The sequence below is a fragment of the Anguilla rostrata genome, chromosome 2 (assembly GCF_018555375.3).
Source record: "Anguilla rostrata isolate EN2019 chromosome 2, ASM1855537v3, whole genome shotgun sequence".
Classification (NCBI taxonomy): Eukaryota; Metazoa; Chordata; class Actinopteri; order Anguilliformes; family Anguillidae; genus Anguilla; species Anguilla rostrata.
This window is the reverse complement of record NC_057934.1, coordinates 72,326,674-72,350,855: the sequence shown is the minus strand read 5'-3', so window position 1 is coordinate 72,350,855 and position 24,182 is coordinate 72,326,674. Positions and strand designations below refer to the sequence as shown.

Below are 24,182 nucleotides of genomic sequence, written 5' to 3'. Positions count from 1 at the left end.
GTTCCTCCTCTTTCTGATCACGTGCTGCTCTGTGAGCTCTGGTAGTGTTGTCTCAGTGTCCTGTCTCAGACAGACTCCTGCCTGCATCATACTGCTGCTCAAAGGTGTGCAGAAGTGCAGCTCCTGGAGGGAAATAAGGGGAGAGATTATGAGGTGGGAAACCCCACTTCCTCATTACCCATCTTCTACCATGGTCTGAAGACGCATCTCTTCAGACTATACCTGGACTAACTAACTGCCACCACTCTTCAGATAATTTCACTTAAATTCCCCTCTTTTATACCACTCATGTTACATGTTCCTCCATTCCAGCACTTATTATACTTTGTATTATGTTCCTAATGTTGTAGCTTGCACTGTCCCTGAGTTTGACTTAGCATAGGTTAGGTAAGAATAATGTTCACTGTGTGAACTGGACTTTGCAATATCACTATCTTTGCTATTTACATAGGCTGCTGCACCTCCATCTGCATCTTTACACTTGTTACATGAACAGCGTAATTGTAACAGTTGTAAAGTTTTAAATAGACCATGACAGCTTAGCGGGAAACTAAACAACATGGCAAAAAGTATGTAGACACTCCTTTTGATTAGTGGGTTTGGCTACTTCAGGTGCATAAAATCAAGTTGCTAACAGGTACATAAAATCAAGGATATAGCCATGCAATCTCCATAGACAAACATGGGGAGTAGAATGGGTCGTATTGAAGAGTTCAGTGACTTCCAATGTGGCACTCTCATAGAATGCCACCTTTCCAACAAGTCAGTTCATCAAATTTCTGCCCCGGTCAAGTGTAAGTGCTGTTATTGTAAAATGAAAACATCTACAAGCAACAACAGCTCATCTGCAAAGCAGAAGACCACACAAGCTCACTGGAACTGCCAAGTGCTGAAATGTGTAGTGCATAAAAATAGTCAGTCCTTGGTTGCAACACTGACTAAAGAGTTCCAGACTGCCTATGGAAGCAATGTAAGCAAAATGACTGTTTGTCAGGAGCTTCATGACATCTGTTTCCATGGCCGAGCAGCCATACACAAGCCAAAAATCACCATGTGCTATGCCCAGCAACAGCTGGAGCGGTGTAAAGCATGCCACCATTGGACACTGGAGCAGCGGAAAGCATAAAAACTGACATCAATGTCTATCCACTATAAAGCTGAAATGTTACCACCCACTTTTTCAGCAGCCCTAGTATAGGGAGTATATTTCCCACTCATTTTCTCCATAGACATTTCAGAAAATCCTAAGATATGAGTTTTTATGCCTTGAACCAAAACATCGAGCTACAAGACATTAATCATCACAAAAAATGTTTCAGAGCCAAAACGTCTTTGGAAAACAGAAAGAAAAGCAAAGGTAGAAGACTGTACTTTTTAAAATGTTTTTAACATTGGAACTTTTTTTTAAAGAGGGAATGAACTACAACAACCTCTAAAACATTACCAATGAAGAAGTTGCACCCTTTCCCCTCACTTTTAACTGGTTTTGATTGCATTAAGATGAATAACATTTGTCTTTAGTGCTTTCTTGTATGGACTGTCGTGTTTTGGGATTTCTTGTACTTAACGTTAAAGTGCTTTATATAATATTGTTCTACACTGTAGTTCCTGAAGTCCAGATATTTTCATCTTGCTTGCAAGCAAAACTACATTTTAGTTTCATTTAAACTATAAAGCTATATTTTAGCTTTATTGCCTCACAGTCATGGTTAACATTTGCCACAAACCAAATTATGGTTCTACAAAAAAAGAAAAAAAAAGTTACATGAGTGCCTGTCTTATCTTTTCTAACTACATGAAACATTCCAAAGCAAACAGATGGTGGCTGTCAAATTCCACTTTTTTGTGTAAAAGCATATGGAATGACCAAGGACAAACATAGCTAAAGTGATTTTATTTGTGTGAACATGAATACTGTGATGAGGGACACAATGGATTTGATAATGACTATTATTAAGGAAAATAAAAAATGTTTTGAAATAGGTCCATCATGACACGAAGACAGATTGAAAAGGGCGCATGGTGTTTCATTAAGAATGAATAGTTTTCCCTAAGAACTGGATCTGAGCAAAATTTCCAATTCCAAGTCTACTTCATGAATTTACTGTCAAAAGTGGCCTTAGAACATCCTTGTTGTCTACAGGGGTGGCTACTTGGCAGTAGCGCATGACATCATTAGCACTTACTCATTTTCTGTACTTAATTTTAGCTATCTAGCCTAATATCTGACCTCAGCTAACAAGTAAAACTCTTCATAACCCTGTACGTCCTGTCTGTCATACTGGGACTGACAGAACTGACAAGCTGTCCCTCAGACAAATTACGCTCTACATGGCCTGAAATGTAGTGGTTTTCAGTAGAGATGGGGACGAGTAATGGAGTGATCGATTACTGGTCGAATACGTGCCTACTCAATCTTTTATATTCTCTCATCGAGGCTATTTACATACACTATGTGTTGAAACTTGGTTCCATTTATAAATGTATCATACAGTAACCTATGTAAAAGTAAGAACAGAATAATGCCAAATCATTCTAGAAACGTACGTTTTGATTGCAATTATACTTTTTTTGGTGAGCCGTTGTATAAGCCGGATAATGTCCGAGTGGTTGAGTATTATGCAGTTTGAATGCCCTGCACTGAGGGAAATTGTCCGACGCGAATTTACAATTGAAAACTGCAAAGGAAACGGCAGCCTGCTTAAATATTCTAACAAACATCCCATACATAAACTACCGCTAAACAACGAACGCCAGTTTCTAGTATGCCACTCTCAACCGGATTACCTATTAAAATTCAGTTCGGTTTTTAAGTCAAAATGGTGTCACAGCAGGTTTGTTTGTGATAGTCACCGTACATGGAGAAATAATATACATGTCTCAGCCTATCAGAATTGAGTATTCAGCCAAACCGCTGTGTATTTTGGTTTTATGGGAGTGCAACAATTGTTAGTTGAAAATAAAATTACTAGTATCAATAAACACCGTCATGTTCTGATGAGACACAAAGTAAGCACTAAGACTTTATTATGATGGAAAAACCTGGGTAGGCTACGCTACTGGTGTGCGATCATGCATTTTCTATAGCTACAACCAAATTCTGCCGCCCGGCCAAGATGCGTTCTAAAAAATAGATTCCTCTCCATGCTAGGAATCTATTATTGCACATTGAACATTATGCGATCCGTTGATCTATGAAATAATCGAAAATCACCCGTTCACCCCTACACACAGTCTTATCCTCATCCCTAAAAAAACGCATATTTGTAAGACAAACCATAGTGCAGCATGTTGCCAACAGACGGAGAATACTTCACCCGTTTCTAGAAGTGAACCCTATTCTAGCCACAGAACTATACACGTTCTTACCACGCTGCGTACACAGGAACTGAAGAGTGTAGATGGGACCAGGCAATGAAGCCTGATATCGTTGTATTCACTACAGGAAAGAAAGCCCGATTTGAAACTTAGGCTACTGGCGAACATTACATTACATTACATTCATTTTGCAGATGCTTTTATCCAAAGAGACGTACAAAAAAATTCATTTCATGGTCGTAGACAACTGCTAAACACGGGTTCAGTAAGGTACAATACTTATTTTGTACAGTTATTTCTAGCCGAGAACAGGGAACACTATTCTGGCCTAACATCTGCAAAGCCAACTAGGCAGAAGAATAAGCTACAGTATTAGGACAAATACAAATTACCAAGAGGTGTTGGGATGGGGCAACATGTAACAAGTGACAGGAAAAGGGTTTTTTTTTTTTTTTGATGAAAGAGTGAGTGGTGGTGGTTAGTCTAGGTATAGTCTGAAGAGATGAGTCTTCAGGCCACGGCGGAAGATGGGTAGTGAGGGGGAGGTTCGGAGAGGGACGGGGAGTTCGTTCCACCACTGGGGAGCTAGTGTGGAGAAGCTCTGTGATCCCTTTGGGCGGGTGGGAGGGGTTACAAGGCGCCCTGCTGCCGCAGAGCAAAGTGGTCGAGCAGGCACATAGAATTGAGTCATGTCCTGCAAGTAGATGGGGGCTGTCCTGTTGGCAGCAGTGTAGGCAAGGGTCAGGGCTTTGAACCGGATCCTGGCGGCGACCGGTAGCCAGTGAAGTGATCGCAGCAGAGGAGTGACGTGGGAGAATTTGGGGAGGTTGTAGATGAGTCGGGCAGTGGCATTCTGAATCACCTGTAGTGGCTGTATGGCACAAGCTGGCAGGCTTGCAAGCAGAGAGTTGCAGTAATCAAGGTGAGAGGTCACCGCATCAAGGCGAGAGGTCACCAAACAAAACTAACAGAACAGTTAAAGCATCAAGATTATAGGGGGAAACAAACTTACCGATTCAGTCATTATTCAGTCATTGTGGGGCGACATAGCTCAGGAGGTAAGACCGATTGTCTGGCAGTCGGAGGGTTGCCGGTTCAAACCCCGCCCTGGGCGTGTCGAAGTGTCCTTGAGCAAGACACCTAACCCCTAACTGCTCTGGCGAATGAGAGGCATCAATTGTAAAGCGCTTTGGATAAAAGCGCTATCTCGGTCAGTGAGTCACTCCATGCCGCACGAGCAGCCTCCCTCTCCTCTGTCCTGATTCTTCTAGACCTCTCCGCTGCATTTGACACTGTGGACCACTCTACCCTCCTGTCCTCCCTGGCAGCATCAGGGATCCTGCACCCCTCCCTTCCCCCCCTGTAAATGACTAAACTTAGGGGTGTAACTAGGCAGCTGTTTAATAGGTGACTTAGTTGATGCGCCAGTCTTAACGACTACTTGTATTTTTATTTATTTTTATTTTTCCATAGATTGCGTTGTTGCCGTTCTCGTTGTTAGTGTTAATCAGTTTAACCATCAGGGTCCAAGTTGAACTATGCGGTTGTTCCCTGTACTTGGACCGGTACTTCTCTCTAGGGGTTTCGTCATACTTGTTCCTGGTTATGGTTATACACTTTGTTGTACGTCGCTCTGGATAAGAGCGTCTGCCAAATGCCTGTAATGTAATGTAAATGTAATGTAAATGCAGTCCATTTACCATTAATTACTTAAATTCATTAATTTAATTGGATAGAACTTGGTACAGTTCTCAGAAGCTAATGATCCATTGTGCGTGCTCGCTATATCTGTGTTTTTAAAAAACCAAGTCGGAGTTACATAGAACCACCTGCATTTTCCGCTGCAGTTTCTGGAATGAGCTTCTTCGATGGTGTTTATTGCGTCCCACAGACTGCATGGAAGGTACATTACCGCCACCTACTGGAGTGTGGTGCAGATTAGGCGTGGTCAGGCAAGAGAGAGCGAAAAAGACCAAACAGATATAACACCAGGCCTGAACCCCCAAATAGCAAGTACATTAGTTAAAAAAACTCCCAGTGGGGGGAACACACTCAAAAGGTCAGATCGACCTTTCATCTCTCTTTCTTTCTTCAAAAAGAACAGCATATATTTCAGTCTTGTATAGTATCTTCAAATAGAGAAAGGAACCATCAACAAAAGTAAAAATAAAAAATAAAAAAATAATAAATGAAAAAGATAAAAAATAGAAAAGACATACTTTGTCTCAATATCAATGCATTTCTCATACAAATTTAAATTGGATGCTCAGGGAGAAATTTAAAATTTTGGCAAAATTTTGCACAGATGTTTTATGTTTTGATAGCTTTGTTTTGACTTTTTTTTCAGGGTATTAAAGTATAATTTAAATATGGCTTTGAATGCCACAACATTTGGTCTCTGGTCCATAAATTTGCTACTGTGAATATGATATTTACCAAGAAATAATGGTAGATTGATGAAATAGAGTATTTAATTATTAGAAAGGTAATCTTTCTTTAATCGAAACACCATATGTTCAAAGGTTATATTAAACGGTATACAATTCTTGTATACATATCACATTATATCAGCCCAAAACTTTCTGCTATAATTTATTGCAATGTGTGGAGTATGAGTATGTCTATTAGAGTTTTTTGGGATGTTATGATGAAATGCCTTGTGATTATGCTGCAAACCAATTTCCCCACAGGGACAAATATAGAAAGTATCTATCTATCAGTCCCAAAACCGATGTGACAAGGTTTCTTCTTGACTGTTACAAAAACAACAACTGGTATTCAATGTAGAGTTCCATTTGGTATATGTTTTTACTGGATAACATTTGTGTAGAATTTTATACGATATTTATTGTATCTTGTTAGTTAACAAATATTATTTTGCGAAGATCCAAGTCCATTTCCAGTTTATATTCTCATAAAGGCCATTCCAGTAAAAAAGCAGTTGGTGAGACAGTAGTTATATTTCTTAGGATTATGCTTCTAATACATTTGTTAGTTGCTTTGTTACATACTATAGAACAGTCGGCTATATGCGGAAATTTCAATAATGCTACAAACTTAAAGGCTTGACTAGTATTTTGATCGGTATACTGACACAAACAATTTATACTGTAGACCAACCAGAAGTCAGAAAATGAAAATAATTAATGTATTATGACAATGTTTATGATTATGACCATGGTGGTGATTATCAATGCATGTTCCTAATGTTCTTCTAAATATAAACAGAATAACAATGTTAATAGCCTGACATGGATTCCTCAGAATAACTGAATCAGATGAGTTTTAAAAAACATTAATTGTTAAAAAATAAAAAAGTGTATATTTTATGACACATTTAAAATGTTTAAAATGATTAATACAATTCACACCCCATATGAGTCAAACGTATTTGTACAATTGTAAAATCAGTGTTACAAGTTATGTACAGCAGGAATTCATACACATTTATACACAGGAAGCAAAGGAGAAAGCAATGACACATTGCAGGAAATAAGAGTTTATGCAAATATTTACATGGCAGAGGCCATGGACTGAGAACATTCACAGTGTAAAATTATTTCATGCATTATTGATAAACAACACAAAATAATAAAGAGTGAAACAAAGATCCTCAACTAATGTCTGATAAAACAAAGTCAGAGGTTGAATAATTACACAGTTGCTTTAGCACACATACACATTACAACATCTACATTGGCAGTAGCAGGACCAAAAAGGCCAGTATTGTAAGTTAATTTTCAGCATACAAATTTTCATAATTTCTTTCTACAGTATATCCAAACAGTTTTCATATTGTTTGTTTTTTCCAAACAATTTTTTCATAAAAAATTATCAAGGGAATTACTTTTAACTTGTATCATTTAAACCAGATGGGATATTTTAAACCTTTCAACAATGAGAAAACATCTTTCCTTTTGAAAGCATTTTTGGTCAAGATTTAAATATTTAAATGATGCACAGAAAATCCTTGCACAGAATGCATGCAAAGCGCTTTCCTTTGTAAGAGTTTTCAGCTTATCTTGTAGCAATTTAAAGCACTTGCTTATAAAAAAACACTTCTCAAGCAGAATATAATTGTAGCGCTATTCACCTGTAGCATTTCTCTGATGGCAAGGTTGTTAATCTGAATGAACTCTCAGGTGAGTATCTAATGAATATTCTGTATTAAAAAACACCTCATACTGAATACCAGTAAGTCTAATCCATATGCACATTAATATTTAAATTGTACTTCTGCATTAAAACATCCCAAACACAGAGTACACTAATTGCATGTCTTCCCAAATGAATGAATAATCTTGTGGCTATTTAAAGATTTTTTCTGTGAAAAACACTTCCCACACTCAGAACATGTGTACAGTTTTTGGCCTGAATGAATCATCTTGTGGTCATTTAAAACACTATTTCGGGAAAAACACTTCCCACACTCTGTACATATGTAGGGTTTTTCACCTGTATGAATCATCTTGTGGCGACTTAAAGAACTTTTCTGTGAAAAACACTTCCCACACTGTGTACACCTGTATGGCTTTTCACCTGTATGAATAATCTTGTGCCGATTTAAAGCTTTTTTCTGTGTAAAACACTTCCCACACTGAGTACATTTGTATGGCTTTTGACCTGAATGAATAATCTTGTGGTAATTTAAAACAGTAATTCGGGAAAAACACTTCCCACAGTCAATACATTTGTAGGGTTTTTCACCTGTATGAATCATCATGTGGCAAGTTAAAGCACTTCTCTGTGAAAAACACTTCCCACAGTGTGTACACCTGTATGGCTTTTCACCTGTATGAATTCTCTTGTGCCGATTTAAAGCTTTTTTCTCTGTAAAACACTTCCCACACTGAATACATTTGTATGGTTTTCGACCTGAATGAATAATCTTGTGATAATTTAAAACAGTAATTCGGGAAAAAGACTTCCCACACTCAGTACAGTTGTAGGGTTTTTCACCTGTATGAATCATGATGTGGATATTTAAGTCACTTCTCTGTGAAAAGCACTTCTCACACTGTGTACACCTGTATGGCTTTTCACCGGTATTAATTTCACTTTTATTTATGTGAATTGTCTCCTTTTGAAAGAAACTCAATTGGTCTGGGTGTTTTCTTGAGTTAATTATCATGGGAGCTGTATGAGTACTCTGGTGGCGATTTAAATTAAACATTCGGGAAAAACCCTTCCCACACTCAGTACATTTGTAGGGTTTTTCACCTGTATGATTTCTCATGTGTCTATTTAAATCAGATTTGGAATGAAAACCCCTCTCACACTGTGTACATGTGTAGGGCTTTTCACCTGTATGAATCCTCATGTGGGAATTTAAAGTACTTTTCTGTGAAAAACACTTTTCACACTCAGTACATTTGTAGGGCTTTTCACCTGTATGAATCCTCATGTGGGAATTTAAAGTACTTTTCTGTGAAAAACACTTTTCACACCGTGTACACCTGTACCGCTTTTCACTCATATTAACTTTTCTTTGATTTCTCTGAATTGTCGTCTTATGAAAAAAAGTCAATAGGCTTGGGTTTTTACTTGAATTAATTATCATTGGTTCAGTTATCATATTTGTTCCCTGGATATGAGTATGTTTTTTCTGACTGTTTGTGCTTTTCTGTAGGACAATTCTGGGCTGAGTATTCTCATTGTTCATGTCACAGTTATGATCTAAATCCCCACATTGGTTCAGCAGATGATGACTTTCTTCATTTTTACAGTTTTGGTTTGCCTCTCCTGCACATTGCCCTGATTCAGTCTGGTCTTTGTAACCAACAGCAGCTCCATTCATCACAGTATTCATGGCATCACTCACCAAACATTCACTGGATTCATACTTGATTTGATCTGATTTAATATTAACATATTTAATGTCCTGTAATTCACTGATGTGTTCTACCTTAACATATCCACCATCAACAGACTCTGTTTTAATCTGGTCAGAAAGCAGATGGCTTATACATCCCAGCTCTGCACTGTCTAGGCTCTCAGTCTTAATACAATCCCCAGTGTGGGTGGAGCCCAGATCAGTTTCTGTTTTAATCAGTGAAGTGTGTGTGTGATGTACATCACTGACCCCGCAGTGCGCTGTAACACAATCTGGCTCCAATGTGTTGAGTCCTGGTGCAGCGCACACTGTCTCTGACTCTGCCATGTGGACAGGCTCCAGTCCACTGAGTTCCTCTTCTTTCTGTCTGATCCTGTGCTGCTCAGTGAGCTCTGGTAGTGCTGTCTCAGTGTCCTGTCTCAGACAGAATCCTGCCTGCATCATACTGCTGGTCAGAAGTGCAGCTCCTGGATGGAAACAGGGGAAGGGATTTAGCCTTCAGCAAACAGGCCCTACTGCAGCAGGTGACACATTCTTTACACTCTGCAGTCCCGCAGATGCCTGCCTGACCACAGAGGATGCTCTTGTATTATGAGGATGGGGAAACCGTCCACTTCACTATCCTGAGTGATACTAAGTCTCAGGACAATTTTGAACTTGAACTGCCACTATTTGTGTTTTCGTATTGGAGATTTGAAGAAAACTCTTTCTGAAATGCCTCAGAACATGTGCAGATTTGCATTTTTCTGTATTGCAACTTTGTTAGTCTGTGAGATAACAAGAAAACATGTGCCACATAAAATGAAGGAAACACAAGATATTGAGGGCTGGGCGAAGCAATAAGGTGGTCTGAAGACTGAGCTGCCTAAGGATAAAGACAATTTCCCTCAGTCCATTCATGCCCGTCTTATGCTGTGGAGCTGCCTAAAATTAAATTCTATTCAATTGACTTCATCGCTATGTTACTTCAAAAATAAAACTGAAATGCCAGAATTTACAGGAGAAACATCTACGTTTTTGTGCCACACACGTCAGAAAAACAGCACAAAATTCAATGTTCTTTTGTTTGATGTGATATTATATGTCAAATTTAAACTTGCCACGTACACATTCAGTTTGCAGCGAAATGATGACCAGCAAGGCAAGTTAAATGAAGTTTCAAGGGATGTGCTTTACACTAACTTCCAGGGAGCCACTTGCGGATTATGGCCGTCTGGTGTTATCATATTTTCTCCTACTATTTGCAATGGGGCACAGCAAGAGTAACAAGTGGTCTTCTGCATGTACGGTATCAAATGTGACATACAAAAAAAATTTGCAGTGCCCGTCATGTTTGAGACAAAACTGTTTTTTCAGTTTTTGATTTGGGTCTGTACTTCACAGTTTTAGATTTGTAATCAGGCAACTCACGTGGTTAAAATGCAGATCCTCAGGAAAACTTCAGGCAGCAGGTTTCGATGCCGACTACTGACCACACAAGCCTTTATGAACAGAAGTACAGAGGATACACTACAAGATGCAATCCACCGGTTACTGGCTTTATTTTTCTTGGCTAGAAATAGCTGTACAAAATAAGTATTGTACCTTACTGAACCTGTGTTCAGCAGTTGTCTATGAACATGAAATGCACTTTTTGTACGTCGCTTTGGATAAAAGCGTCTGCCAAGTAAATGTAATGTAATGTATGTTTCTTTTAAACAGCCAACTTTTATTCCCTGCCAAAACAGCTTGAAGCATTCCCAAGCTTGAGACGCCGCTTTTAACAAAATCCCGCTGCGCCTGCCCAGCTACAGACTGACCTTCCAGTTACAGGGTTTTCTCAATACCAAGAACACACGTACAGAGTACAGACTCTGAAACGAGCAGTCTCACTCCTTGGCTGCGTCCGAAGAGTCTTTTTTTGCTTAGAAAGGTTCCTAACTGAGTGAAATGACCCGGAACTATCTGTTATAAGTGACAGCCATGATAAGAGTTGTTCGAATTCTCTAGATGCTAAGGATAGGTGCTTCAGTGCTTCCTATCTTATCTCCTTTAGCATAGGGAACACTGGACCGTCCTTTACGAAAGGAAATGAGATGATGCCGTCCCACAATTCCTTACGGCAGCAACATTTAAAGCGAAGCACCATTCGATCGAAGCACCAAACGATCAACATGACTGAGTTGTGTGGTGTCCTTAAGATATTATATGCATAGGCTTATAATCAGATCATAATCAGCATATTAACCATAACACTAAGTCTGTCTTTCAAGAAAAAGAGATGAGACGTTTTTAGCCAGTTTATGTTTTTAATTCAACATGTTTGAAATATATGAATACTATGTCAGTAGTAAATTTGTAGGCCTAACATGTTATGCCTATCTTGCATTAAATTTAATGAATTACTTTCATACAATCATACTAATTGGGATTCATGTCGATAAATATGAGTGGACAGGACGGTGAGCGTGAGCAATCATTCTCAATGTGACAACCATTTCGTTTCACTTTTGTGACAGGTAGCCTATATACCTTTTTATTTCAATTCCAACTTTGGTAATGAAGTAATATTTTTCACCGGGTTGTCCATGTTTATACCGCCTGCATGAAACAACACGGTAAGAACGCACGGGGCGAAGTATCTAAGATGCGCTTCTAGTAGTTTATCTTCGGAACATTGTAGTTTTACCACGGCAGACTCACGTCAATAACATCCGCCGTCGCATAATTACGTAGCCCCTCCCTCCAAAAACCCTGGTTCGTCCCTTAAAACTTCCCCCCTGCAACACAGTCCCCAATCTCAAAGAAACCCTCCCACATAAAAATGGCCACTACCTTTACAGCGACATTTCCCTCATAAATCCCCAGCACAACACATTTACTTCCCCACCAACCCTTCACCCTCAGTCCCACGGTCCACGTTCCTAGCCATAGCGTTACAATACCTATTTTTACACAGTCTCTGTACAATACACATGTACCAGCCTGTCAGAATTGAGTATTCAGCACAGCCGTACTGAATTTCGGTTTTGTGTGCGTGCAACAATTGTTAGTTGAAAATAAAATTATTTGTCTTATCGGACCATGACTGTGTTTATTGACACAAAGTAAGCACTAAGACATTATTATGATGGACAAACTTGGGTAGGCTACTGGTGTTTGATGATCCATAATATGGATCGATTTAGGAATCAAGAACACTTAACATTATGCGATCCGTCGATTTGTGAAATAATTGAGAATTACCATCCCTAGTGTTCACCCCTACACAGTCTTAAAGGAGTACCATGGTGATTTTCACACTTTCTCTGTTTTATGTGCTATTTGCACAAGAGGCATTGAAGAAACACAATGAGCAAAGTATTAAATATGTCCGTTCTGTATTTTTGGAGAAATATGCGTTTTAAATTCATCGTCCCATTTTCAACCGGTTGAGAAAGTTGTCATTTTTCTACGTCACGAATACAGTAACCACTCCTATTTCCACGCCCCGTAAAGAAATCTGACAGGACACACCGTCCTGCTGTTCAGACAATGCAAATATTTGACTAACGTTAGGTTCACTTAAATTAGAGTTCCTTTAGATTATTTCTGGTTATATTCATTTAGCTAGCTAGCTAACGTTAGCTAGCTAGGAGGTTTGCTTTCATAAGGCAATGTTATCGATAACGTTAGCTTGCTAGTTCGCTTTTATGAGGACGTTATAGTTGTGCTTTTATCTTAACTTGGCTAGCTAGATAGCAAAAATTGTAACTGGATACAAGTCAACGTCCTTACCTTAGCTATCTATCGATACTTGATATACTACTAAGCTAGCTAGCTTGTGAAAATTCAGTCTCCCAAAGAGAGCGCGTATCATGGGGGTAGCAATGGTAACGGGGAACGGTCTGTCAATCATAGCTAACTGACAGTTCTCATTACCACGCCCAGACGGTTCGGGTGAATTTTTATAGTGGGAAATTTAGGCTTAGAAAAATACGTTTTAAAGTACATTGAAATGACTGAAGAATAAAAAAATTATGTACATTTGTTTTGTTGTTGCCTGAAGACAACTGGGAAGTGTCACGTTCAACCACCATGGTACTCCTTTAACATCATCTCTAAATGCATCATATTTGCAAGACAAACCACGGTGCAGCATGTTGCGAAGAGACGGAGATTATTTCACGCGTTTCTAGAACTTAACCGTACTCTAGCCACAAGTTCTTATTGTAGTACCTATATATGAACTGGAAAATGCAACTGGGGCCAGGCAATGAAGCCTAGGGAGTAACGCGAGATCGTAAGTAAACACTACAGGAAGGAAAGTAGCCCGATTTGAAACTTGCTGGAGAAAAAAATTAACAGAACCGTTAAAGCATCAAGATTATTGGTGAAAACAAACTTACCGATTCTGTCAATTATGGATTACTTAAAATTAATTAATTTAATTGGATATAACTCGGTACCGCTCTCGGAGGCGAACGATCCATTGAGCGTATACGCACTCGGAGTTTTGTAGAACCTGCATTTTCCAGTGCAGTTTCCGGAACGAGCTTCTTCTATGGTAGTTTAAACACTGCATGGAAGGTACATTACCGCCACTTACTGTGCTGGAGTGTGGCGCAGATTAAGCGTGGTCAGATAAGGTTGTTAGGCAAGAGAGAGCAAAAAGAGCAAACAGACATCAGGCCTGAACCCCCCAAATAGTAAGCACATAAGGTAAAAAAAAACTCCCAGTGGGGAGAAAACCCTCCAACGATGCCGAGAAAAAAACTTCCCAATGGGAAGAAATTTAGAGGATAACCTTGCTATAGAGGGGGAGCCCATCCCCCACTGGCCAGCCTGGTGTAAAGTACCAGACAAATAAAATGGGTTAAGCTGGTTAACTGAGGTGAAATCTAACAGGAATAAACCAAATGGTACATTTCAGAGTAGTGCAGTTAAGAGGAGCTGGATGATGGATCTGGAGGTGCAGATAGTGTCAAGGCATGGGCAGGGAAGGAACAGGGCTGAAGCAGTCCATGACCATGAAGTGAAGAAGAGGACTGGAGCGATCTTAAAATAGTCTATGACAGCGAAGTGGGACACTAACATCCACACTACATATGAAAGAGAGTTATTTTGAGAATATGAGGAATAATTTCATACATTTAAAAGCCTAGGATGATTTGTGAATCTAACCTCGCATTCTAACTTCAATGCTGTAAACCAGCTAATTTTGCGGCGCTACTACAAGGAGGACATCTTTTACGTGACAAACCGGACACTCGGCGCCTGCGCAATGTAGTGTGTTCCCACTGTGCACTGTATGAGAGGCGGATCAGGAAGTGATAAGATCGACCTTTCATCTCGCCCATTGAAAATAGCAATGTCCTGATGTCAATGACTAGGGCAGGCTGAAAGGTTGCTACAATAAGACTCGATCTTCCAAAATAGTGTGTGGACTGAGTTTCAGTATAAAAACCAAGCGGCCAAAACCATACTTCGTTTTTGAAGCTCATTTCCTGGTGTTGTAGTTCCTGGTTGCTCACTAGCGCCACTACGGATGGCTCCAGTATAGGTGTTTTCATATCCGGTTTCCATCTAAGTCTACGGTACAAATGCGATCAAAATACAAAGTCAATAATTTTTTCTCACAAGAACAAATAGTCATAATATGTGTATTTTATTCGTCTTATGACTGTCCATGGGTCGATTTCATGATTTATTGCGTCATTTGGGCACAGTGCCAATATTTGTTCTGGACCAATGAGGTACAGCTTGCGTCACTTCCGGATTACTGCGGAGGACTGAACTACAGTAGGGGCTACAATCTGTGGTCACTGGGGCGGGAGGTGGCGTCTCTTGGCCTTGACATTGCGGCTCCGACCACGGTCCACCTGTGCGAAGTCAGAAAATGCAGGCATCCCGTTTTGTAGTGGTTTCATTATAGCGTGTGCTATTTACAGCTGCACTAGACGACCATAAAATAATCCTCCTCTGAAGTTTTGCGGTAGCCGAGTCATTTTTACTATTTCCTTTAGCCCACTTAACCAAATAATTAGTCGGCAGAAAGCGTAATTAGCTAACGCTTATTTGCTATATGTGGTAGTCCAGTAGCCTATGCTAAAACAGTTCGCAACTTCGGCTACCAAGCCATTTGACTAGCTAGCTAACCCTAACCGGCAAATATTCCATCTGTCAAACGTGTCTGACGGCTTGTCAGTCGTGTACATTCCGTAAATGTCTACCTGGGCTAGGCTGCACGAATGTGACAAAGCTAGAAGCTAGCAAGAAAATAATAATAATTAGAAATTCAATGTACATTATTTTTGTCTTTATGCAACAGGTGGAAAACGTGCTCTTCAAAGTGCGTTGTCATATTTACACGCATGTAGATCAGTTATGAAAATACTTGGTAGATTTGTTAATCACCGCTGACAGTGTTCATTTTTATTCGGGAAAAAGTGACTTGCGAACGATCGGTCAGCTAGCGTCACCCAGCTAGTGAACACCTCAAACGGCGATGGAGTACGTTACATTACATTACATTACATTCATTTAGCAGATGCTTTTATCCAAAGCGACGTACAAAAAGTGCATTTTCATGATCGTAGACAACTGCTGAACACGGGTTCAGTAAGGTACAATTACTTATTTTGTAAAGCTATTTCTAGCCGAGAACAAAGAACACTATCCTGGTCTAACATCTGCAAAGCCAAACTAGGCAGAAGAATAAGCTAGAGTATTAGGACAAATACAATTTACCAAGAAGTGCAGGGATGGGGCAACATGTAACAAGTGACAGGAAAAAGGTTTTTTTTTATTTATTTTTTTTTATATATATATATATACACAGCGTGGTGGTGGTTATTCTAGGTATAGTCTGAAGAGATGAGTCTTCAGGCCACGGCAGAAGATGGATAGTGAGGGGGAGGTTCGGAGAGGGATGGGGAGTTCGTTCCACCACTGGGGAGCTAGGGTGGAGAAGCTCTGTGATCCCTTTGGGCGGGTGGGAGGGGTTGCAAGACGCCCTGCTGCCGCAGAGCGGAGTGGTCGAGCAGGCACATAGAATTGAGTCATGTCCTGCAAGTAGGGGGCTGTCCTGTTGGCGGCAGTGTAGGCAAGGGTCAGGGCTTTGAATCGGATCCTGGCAGCGACCGGTAGCCAGTGAAGTGATCGCAGCAGAGGAGTGACGTGGGAGAATTTGGGGAGGTTGTAGATGAGTCGGGCAGCGGCATTCTGAATCATCTGTAGTGGCTGTATGGCACAAGCTGGCAGGTTTGCAAGGAGAGAGTTGCAGTAATCAAGGCGAGAGGTCACCGTAGCCTGGACGAGCAGCTGGGTGGAGTGCGTCGTCAGGTATGGTCGAATCCTCCTGATGTTGTATAGGAGGAATCTGCAGGACCGTGATGTTGCCTTGATGTGCTCCTTGAGGTCCAGCTGGTCATCCAGGACCACCCCCAGGCTCTTTGCAGAGTAGTAGCAGTTACTGGCTCATTAACTGACTGTGGCGAAAACCTATGACGATTACTTGCTCGGTTAACAGCAGGTCTACCAGACAGTTATATGAAAATTAGCCTAGTCAAATGACCAGTAGTCTACACATCTCTGATTGACCATCAGTGCAGTCGATGTTCTTCCCCTGTAGTTCATATTGCTAATGCGTGAGCTAACCACGGATAGCTTACCTAGCTCACTGGCAAGCTGATATGCTAGCTAAGCATAATCGTTTTGCCGAGAAACATAAAAGATAACTGAACATAATTGTATTATTAATGTCATACATATAACGTGATTACATGACACAGTACAGTCACGGATGGAAATTAAACTCCGTAAACATTTGATCATATATTTTTAAAACAACGGCAGACAGTCAGCTAGCCTCAAGTTCGTTCTGCAATCGTTCGTTCAGGTTGATGGGGTTTTCCGCACCGGACTGTCAATCACATTGTAAAAATCACAAGACCGCTTAACTCTATGGTTTTGGCTCCAAATCGAGAACATGGCCGCGCCCGCCATTGAGCTTCAAAACGTGTTTTACAGAACCACGGAGAGGCAATGGGTGACGTCACAGTAGCTTTGTCCATATTTTTTACAGTCTCTGGATATGCCTCCAACTTTACGGTGGCGTCTACACTGCCGGAAACTGACAAGAAGAAGAAGAAGAACGTTACGGTGCTGTACGCTCTATGGTTCAATCAGCGTTAACACGCACGTGGGATCATTGGTCGCCAAGAATTACATCAAGTTAAACAAATTATGCACTTAAAGTGAAGTCACCAGCGAATACGGGTAAGTTGTCCCACCCTCACACTTTTGATTCTTTAACTGATGGTTTTCTTTACCAGCAAGCTTCTGCTACAGAGCGCGTAGTGTTTGCACTAGTGTGTGGCAAGTCTGCAAACATGAACGTGATTGTAAAATTCATTTTCGTTACTTCTCTATGGGTTGGGCAATACGATTACAGTTTGCGAAATGTGTAAGATGTCGCTACTTTTGTGGTCCTTAAATAAATTAATCAATGAAGCATGTGGAAATCCTGGAAAAATCCCGGTTTGGTATCACCTGTGTTGAAAACAATGGTTGAAAAACAATGAAACTTTAATTGAAGGAAGATTATGAAGGAAGTACAAGCAGAAATTAGGAGCGGAATTATCCTCTTAAACCCTGTTTAGAATCTAGGGTTTTTTTTGCAAGAATACCCCCGTCTTAAAGACTCCAATATACACAACAGATATGGTTCAAAGCTTGAAATAAAGCGAACCTTTGTAACGAAATTACTAACTCACATGACATGACTCACATGAGATTATCATTCCCTAAATATGCATAACATATTTATTCTGAAAAACAACAAGAAATACGTTTTTGTATCTTATAAACAATATTCCAATTTGGAGTTTGGTGCCATTTGGAGAGGTTTTCTGGACATTCAGGCCTACCTTTGGTAAAACGCATGTCAATTTGTACTGCTTTGTTAAATCCACTCAACTTTTATCCTGGTGTTGTATACAACATGGAGTATGATTGGGAAAATGAATCTGGTTTTGTCCAGTCTAAAATGTACATATAATCACTACAGAATAGAGAAAATAATACCATCTGGAACTCCACAAAACAAATATTATTTATTTGCCATTTTCTCTTTGACTAATCCCTGTATTTAAGTAAAATGGTGTCCTTTTGAAGAGCTTGTAAAAATAAATCTGGTTTCGTCCAGTATCGGTACATGTCACTACAGAATAAAAAAATTAATACAAAATGACATTCAGTGCGACGACAGTCTGTTGAAGAGTTAGTGTGTGAAAACTGATTTGTGGATAACTGGATGCCTTTCAAAGGTATCAACCTTGAAACATTTTCATTTGCAGCAATCAAATGTGGAATTTTTCTGGAAGACTAAAAGATGAATAAACTCACCCAGTGGATAGATTCCAAAATAAAACATTTATTTTGTAAAATTTAAAAAAAACAAATCAAATAAATAGAAATAGGTTTTTTAACTATACACATAAACTATATTGTTTGCTCATTGAATGACTTCATTGTTGTATATGTTTGAGTTTATTTTACATTCTGTTTCACTTCTTCTGGCGTGCTCACTGAAAGCCTATAATTTTAACGCTGTACCGTAAAATTTTAGTTTTAGGCAGCTTATATCTGCTCGGTAAGGTTACAGCTTAAATGCGTGTTGTAAAACTGATGCCAATTGATGTGTGATGTTTTCAGTCATAAGAAAGGTATTGTGTGAAATGCTGTGCTTTAGTATCACCAATTCATTTGTCAGACAATGTCCTGGTGGTGGGAAAATGCTCAAAGACCAAATGGAAAAACCTGATTAGGGATAGAAGTTTTGCCATGAATAGCTTCAGGAATTGAGGAAACCTGTATTTTGCAAATTGTTCAGTCAAGCGTCAGTTTGAAGCTACGTCAATTACAGATGTGGCCGATGGGGAGAGGGTGAACTGCAGGTTGGTCATTCATACGTCACTCATTCCAAAAAATAAGTACTTCTGCAAAGGATGCACTCATGTTTCCTCCCTCAAGCTTCCTCTGGGAGTCTCCTAGCTCCTCACTTCTGGCTCCTTCAAGGAGCATTTAACTGGTTGGAATTTCTTTAAAGTTGGTGGACCTCGATTGATTTCCGGGCCAGGCTGGAATCGAGGAGACAAGGACACATAAAATTAGATATTGGAATGAGCCCCAGGTATCACCCAGGGGAAGAAGATGGGTTTTGCCCACCTCATAATGGTAGAGCACCTCCTGTGCTCAGTCCGATATCTGCAGGACTGTGGAGTGTAAAGAATGTGTCAACTACTGCAGTAGCACTAAACGTAATGTGATGTAACGTAACAATGAGTACAGGCCATTCAGCCCAGCAATGCTCGCCATTTTCCTGACTAAATTGTATCTAGTGCTCTGATTACCTCAGACTACATAGTAACTAACACCATATTAAGCCCAGTTTTGAAAATCCACAGTTTCTGTCTCAACTACGTGACCTGGTTGGCTATTCCACTTGACTACTCTCTAAATGAAAAAAAATTATTTCTAATATCTGTACGGAATTAGCCTTTTTCTATTTTCCATTTATGTCCCCTATTTCTACGAACAGAACTCAACCTGAAGAATTTCCTGATGTTCATTTGTTGATTCATCCCCTTTATGAATTTACGTTGTTTTAGTCTGGCTAAATCCCTTCCCTGTTTTCCTCCAGGAGCTGCACTTCTGGACACCTTTGAGCAGCAGTATGATGCAGGCAGGAGTCTGTCTGAGACAGGACACTGAGACAACACTACCACAGCTCACTGAGCAGCACAGGATCAGACAGAAAGAAGAGGAACTCAGTGGACTGGAGTCTGTCCACATGGCAGAGTCAGAGACGGAGTGTGCTGCACCAGGACTCAACACAATGGAGCCAGAGTGTGTTACAGCACACAGCGGGGTCAGTGATGTACACCGTACACACACACCACTGATTAAAACAGAAACTGATCTGGGCTCCACCCACACTGGGAATTTTATTAAGACCGAGAACCTAGACAGTACAGAGCTGGGATATGTAACCCATCTGCATCCTGACCAAATCAAAACGGAGACTGATGATGGAGGATTTCATAACCCAGAACACACCGGGGACTTGCAGGATTTTAAGCGTGTTACTATTAAAATTGAATCCAGTGAACGTTTAATGAGTGATCTCATGAATACTGGTGTTGAACACAAAGACCAGACTGGACCGTGGCAATATGCAGAAGAGCCAAACCCAAACTGTAAAAAGGAAGAAGCTCATGATCTGCTGACGCAATGTGAGGACTTAAACCATGACTGTGACACAAACAATGAAAATAATCTAAGCAGAATCATACAGATAAGTGCAAACACCAGAAGAAAACATATAAACCGTCAGACAACTAATGTGATAATTGAACCCATAATTAATTCAAGTAAAAACCCAAGCCTCTTTCAAAAGAAGACTGTGCATAGAAATGAAGGTGGATTTCATATTGGTGGAAAGCCATACAATTGTACATGGTGTGAGAAATGTTTCACTTCCAAATCTGCTTTAAATATACACCTGAGAATTCATACAGGTGAAAAGCCCTACAGTTGTACACAGTGTGAGAAGTGTTTTTCTACCAAATCTGTTTTGAATGCACATCTGAAAATTCATACAGGTGAAAAGCCATACAATTGTACACAGTGTGAGAAATGTTTTTATGCCAAATCTGTTTTGAATAGACATCTGACAATTCACAGAGATGAGAAGCCTTACAAGTGTATCCATTGTGGGAAGTGCTTTTCCCGAATATCTAATTTAAATTGTCACCTGAGAATTCATACAGGTGAGAAGCCATATAATTGTACACAGTGTGAGAAGTGTTTTACTACCAAATCTGTTTTAACTATACACCAGAGAATTCATACAGGTGAAAAGCCATACAATTGTACACAGTGTGAGAAATGTTTTTATGCCAAATCTGTTTTGAATAGACATCTGACAATTCACAGAGATGAGAAGCCTTACAAGTGTATTCATTGTGGGAAGTGTTTTTACCGAATATCTGATTTGAGTATCCACCTGAGAATTCATACAGGTGAGAAGCCTTACCAGTGTGCATATTGTGGGAAGTGTTTTAATAGAAAATCTCATTTAAATGAACACCAGAGAATTCATACAGGTGAAAAGCCTAACAGGTGTACTCACTGTGATAAGCGATTTAATACAAAAACAAGTTTAGATGTACACGTAAGAATTCATACAGGTGAAAAACCCTACAAGTGTATACAATGTGCAAAGTGCTTTCGTACAAAATCTGATTTAAATCTACACCAGAGAATTCATACTGGTGAAAAGCCCTACAAATGTATTCATTGTCAGAACTGCTTTTCCCAAATGCGTCTTTTAAGAAACCACCTGAGAATTCATACTGGTGAAAAGCCACACAGTTGTACACAGTGTAAGAGATGTTTTACTACCAAATATGATTTAAATATACATGTGAGAATTCATACAGGTGAAAAACCCTACAAATGTATTCATTGTGGGAAGTGCTTTTCCCAAATATCTCGTTTAAACAGCCACCAGAAAATTCATACAGGTGAAAAGCCCTACAAATGTATTTATTGTGGGAAGTGCTTGTCCACAAAGTATCTATTAAATTGCCACTGGAGAATTCATACAGGTGAAAAGCCCTACAAATGTATTCATTGTGAGAAGTGCTTTTCCCAAATGTGTCCTTTAAGAAACCACCTGAGAATTCACATGGGTGAGATGCCTTACAGGTGCACACATTGTGGGAAATGTTTTACTACAGAATATAATTTACATACACATGTGAGAATACATACAGGTGAGAAGCCATACAAGTGTACACAGTGTGAGAAGTGTTTTAATGGAAAGTCTGATTTAAAAAAACACTTGAGAATTCATACGGGTGAGAAGCCTTACCAGTGTACACATTGTGGTCAGGGCTTGTCAACAATGTATCAATTAAATTGCCACAGGAGTATTCATACAGGTGAGAAGCCATACAAGTGTACACAATGTGAGAAAAGTTTTATTACAAAATCTCATTTAAATGTACACCTGAGAATTCATACAGGTGAAAAACCCTACACATGTATTCATTGTGAGAAGTGCTTTTCCCGAGTGAGTAATTTAAGACGCCACCTAGGAATTCATTTGAGGGAAACGCCCTAAACATCTCAACACTGTGGTGAGTGCTTTTCCACAATTTAACGTGCTAACATGGAATTCATAGAGGTGAAAAGCCACGCAATTTTATTAATTGTGCAACATTCTTTTTAGTAGCCAGCTGAGAATTCATTCAGATGAAAAGTCCTTTACATGTTCTCTGAGTGAGAAGTGCTTTTCCAAAAAATAAGAATTTAGTTTTCACAAGATGCATCACACCAATGAAAAACCATGCACATGTGTCGTGTGGGACTAATGTTTTCAGTGTTGGAACTGTTTTTACCAACACACGGCATTAAATTGCCTTAATGCTAGTAGTACAGTTACTCACTGTGGGAAGTATTTCAAATGTACTTAGTGGTTAAATTACAAAATCTAATTTTCATGGCCAGAAGGTAACTCATACAAGTTTAGAGCCTGACATTCTCATTGTGGGAAGTACAGATGTGCCTTCACTTTTTTTTTGATTAACCACCCTGTTGTGGTTTCTAAATTCTTATTTGATGGGTGTTTCATTTGAGTTCATGGAGTGAGAAAAAGGCTGGTTTGTAGTTGCGCATTGTAATGTACTTCTGACATGCTGATCATGTTTCCGATATCTGAGAATACAGCACAATAACTAGGACAAACTGTGATGCTCCTTTCATAACAAGTGTTTATGACGGTTTTTTGAAAATGTAATTTTAATTCCATGTAAATATAAAATGTAATTCCTTGTGGACTGAAGCGTGATATTTTGTGATTATGAGATTGACAGCAGTGTAAATTGTTTAAAAGAATGTAAAACAATGTCAAATCTGTTAGGATATTCTGTGTAAAGAAACATGGTTTTGTGTATTGCAAGCATGTTTTTTGAAAATTACTGGCTTTTCCAGTTCTTTTACTGTCAAGGTTGTAATTGTGCTTGTCAATTAAAGCTGATTTTTTTAGACCTGACAGTATGTTTTGTCTGACATATCAGTCGAGGATGTTTGTATTACTCTTTATTTTCCAACATTGCACATGAATTGCACTGTCTATATGGCCTCTCTGACAGACATTGCACATTCCCTGGTCAAAATAGCTCTGATCAACATACTGTATGTTCTCTGTCTGATGAGACTTCAATTTTCGGTAACGTTTATGTGTTTGAGGATTAAATTCCGTATTTATGACAGGCTTGGGGATGTTTTGATGATTAAATGGGAGCATTTTTCATTAGCTACAGTGAGCGTGTTTTTCCTTTTGATTTTGATTCTGTCCAGCTCCTATATTTACGTTATATTGAATGTAATTATTCATGATTTCTATTCTAGATTAGCTCAGGCTGTGGGTGGGTATATCTGGAACTGTCCAGGACTGAGTTTCCTCTTACCTGTCTAACAGAAAATCTGAGTCCCCTTTGGTGAGTTTGATTCGTCATCAGGTCTGCTGATGTGCAGTGTGCCCCAGGGATCAATACTAAATAATAAATCCAATTTAGTTCTCACTACATATCTTTCCCCAAGAACATATAATTAGCAGTTTCAGTAGTATTTCTTGTCATTGCTGTGCAAACATCCCCCCTCTACTTGTATATTAAGCCCAATGATTTGACGTACCTGGCCACTTTATTAGGCTCTTATTTATGACTGAATATCACAATGTTCTCTCTAACTCTGACATAACAGAAGTTCCTTATTGGTCCAGACCACATAGCATCCCAGATTCAGCAGCTAGCTAGGCGTTATGGCTACCTAGTTGGCACAAATGGCAGCTAGTTATGGAAATGTGGTTGGTAGCTTAGTCATATGGCCAGCTAGCTAGGAAAGTTGTCAGGTACTTTGGATTATTTGGTAGATAGCTACAAAAAAGGATTAAATGACAAAACAGATCGCTATAGCAGCAACCTTAAGTAAAAGTTTTCTT

At 39.5% G+C, this 24,182-nt stretch overlaps 3 protein-coding genes across 8 annotated transcripts in view; 1 reads left to right on the top strand and 2 right to left on the bottom strand.

Annotated features, from left to right (window-relative positions):
* The window catches only part of LOC135249382 (oocyte zinc finger protein XlCOF6-like), a 156,255-nt gene that overhangs the window by 31,750 nt on the left and 100,323 nt on the right, over nucleotides 1-24,182 (bottom strand). The window contains exon 4 of one of the 2 annotated variants that reach the window (XR_010328667.1): nucleotides 152-3,042. The exons of the other annotated variant lie outside the window; for it this stretch is intronic. The gene's annotated coding sequence lies outside the window, so the exon portion shown is untranslated. Of the gene's footprint in view, nucleotides 1-151; nucleotides 3,043-24,182 lie in introns of those variants that run through there. 2 annotated transcript variants of the gene reach the window in all.
* LOC135249375 (zinc finger protein 271-like) overlaps nucleotides 1-24,182 on the top strand; it is a 70,627-nt gene that overhangs the window by 39,466 nt on the left and 6,979 nt on the right. The window contains exons 1-2 of one of the 2 annotated variants that reach the window (XM_064324944.1): nucleotides 17,249-17,389; nucleotides 19,815-23,495. In XM_064324944.1, the coding sequence (XP_064181014.1) occupies nucleotides 19,848-22,301 (2,454 nt within the window). In that variant the 5' untranslated portion in view covers nucleotides 17,249-17,389; nucleotides 19,815-19,847 and the 3' untranslated portion in view covers nucleotides 22,302-23,495. Of the gene's footprint in view, nucleotides 1-17,248; nucleotides 17,390-19,814 lie in introns of those variants that run through there. The other variant, XM_064324945.1, reaches the window with a different exon arrangement.
* Nucleotides 6,207-24,182, bottom strand: part of LOC135249394 (zinc finger protein 257-like) — a 97,760-nt gene continuing 79,784 nt past the window's right edge. Inside the window, exons 1-3 of one of the 4 annotated variants that reach the window (XM_064325000.1) lie at nucleotides 13,519-13,671; nucleotides 10,562-10,632; nucleotides 6,598-9,618 (exon numbers count right to left, since the gene is read on the bottom strand). In XM_064325000.1, coding sequence (XP_064181070.1) covers nucleotides 7,586-9,595 — 2,010 coding nt within the window. In that variant the 5' untranslated portion in view covers nucleotides 9,596-9,618; nucleotides 10,562-10,632; nucleotides 13,519-13,671 and the 3' untranslated portion in view covers nucleotides 6,598-7,585. Of the gene's footprint in view, nucleotides 9,619-10,561; nucleotides 10,633-13,518; nucleotides 13,673-13,718; nucleotides 14,235-24,182 lie in introns of those variants that run through there. The other 3 variants (XM_064325001.1, XM_064324998.1, XM_064325002.1) reach the window with 3 other exon arrangements.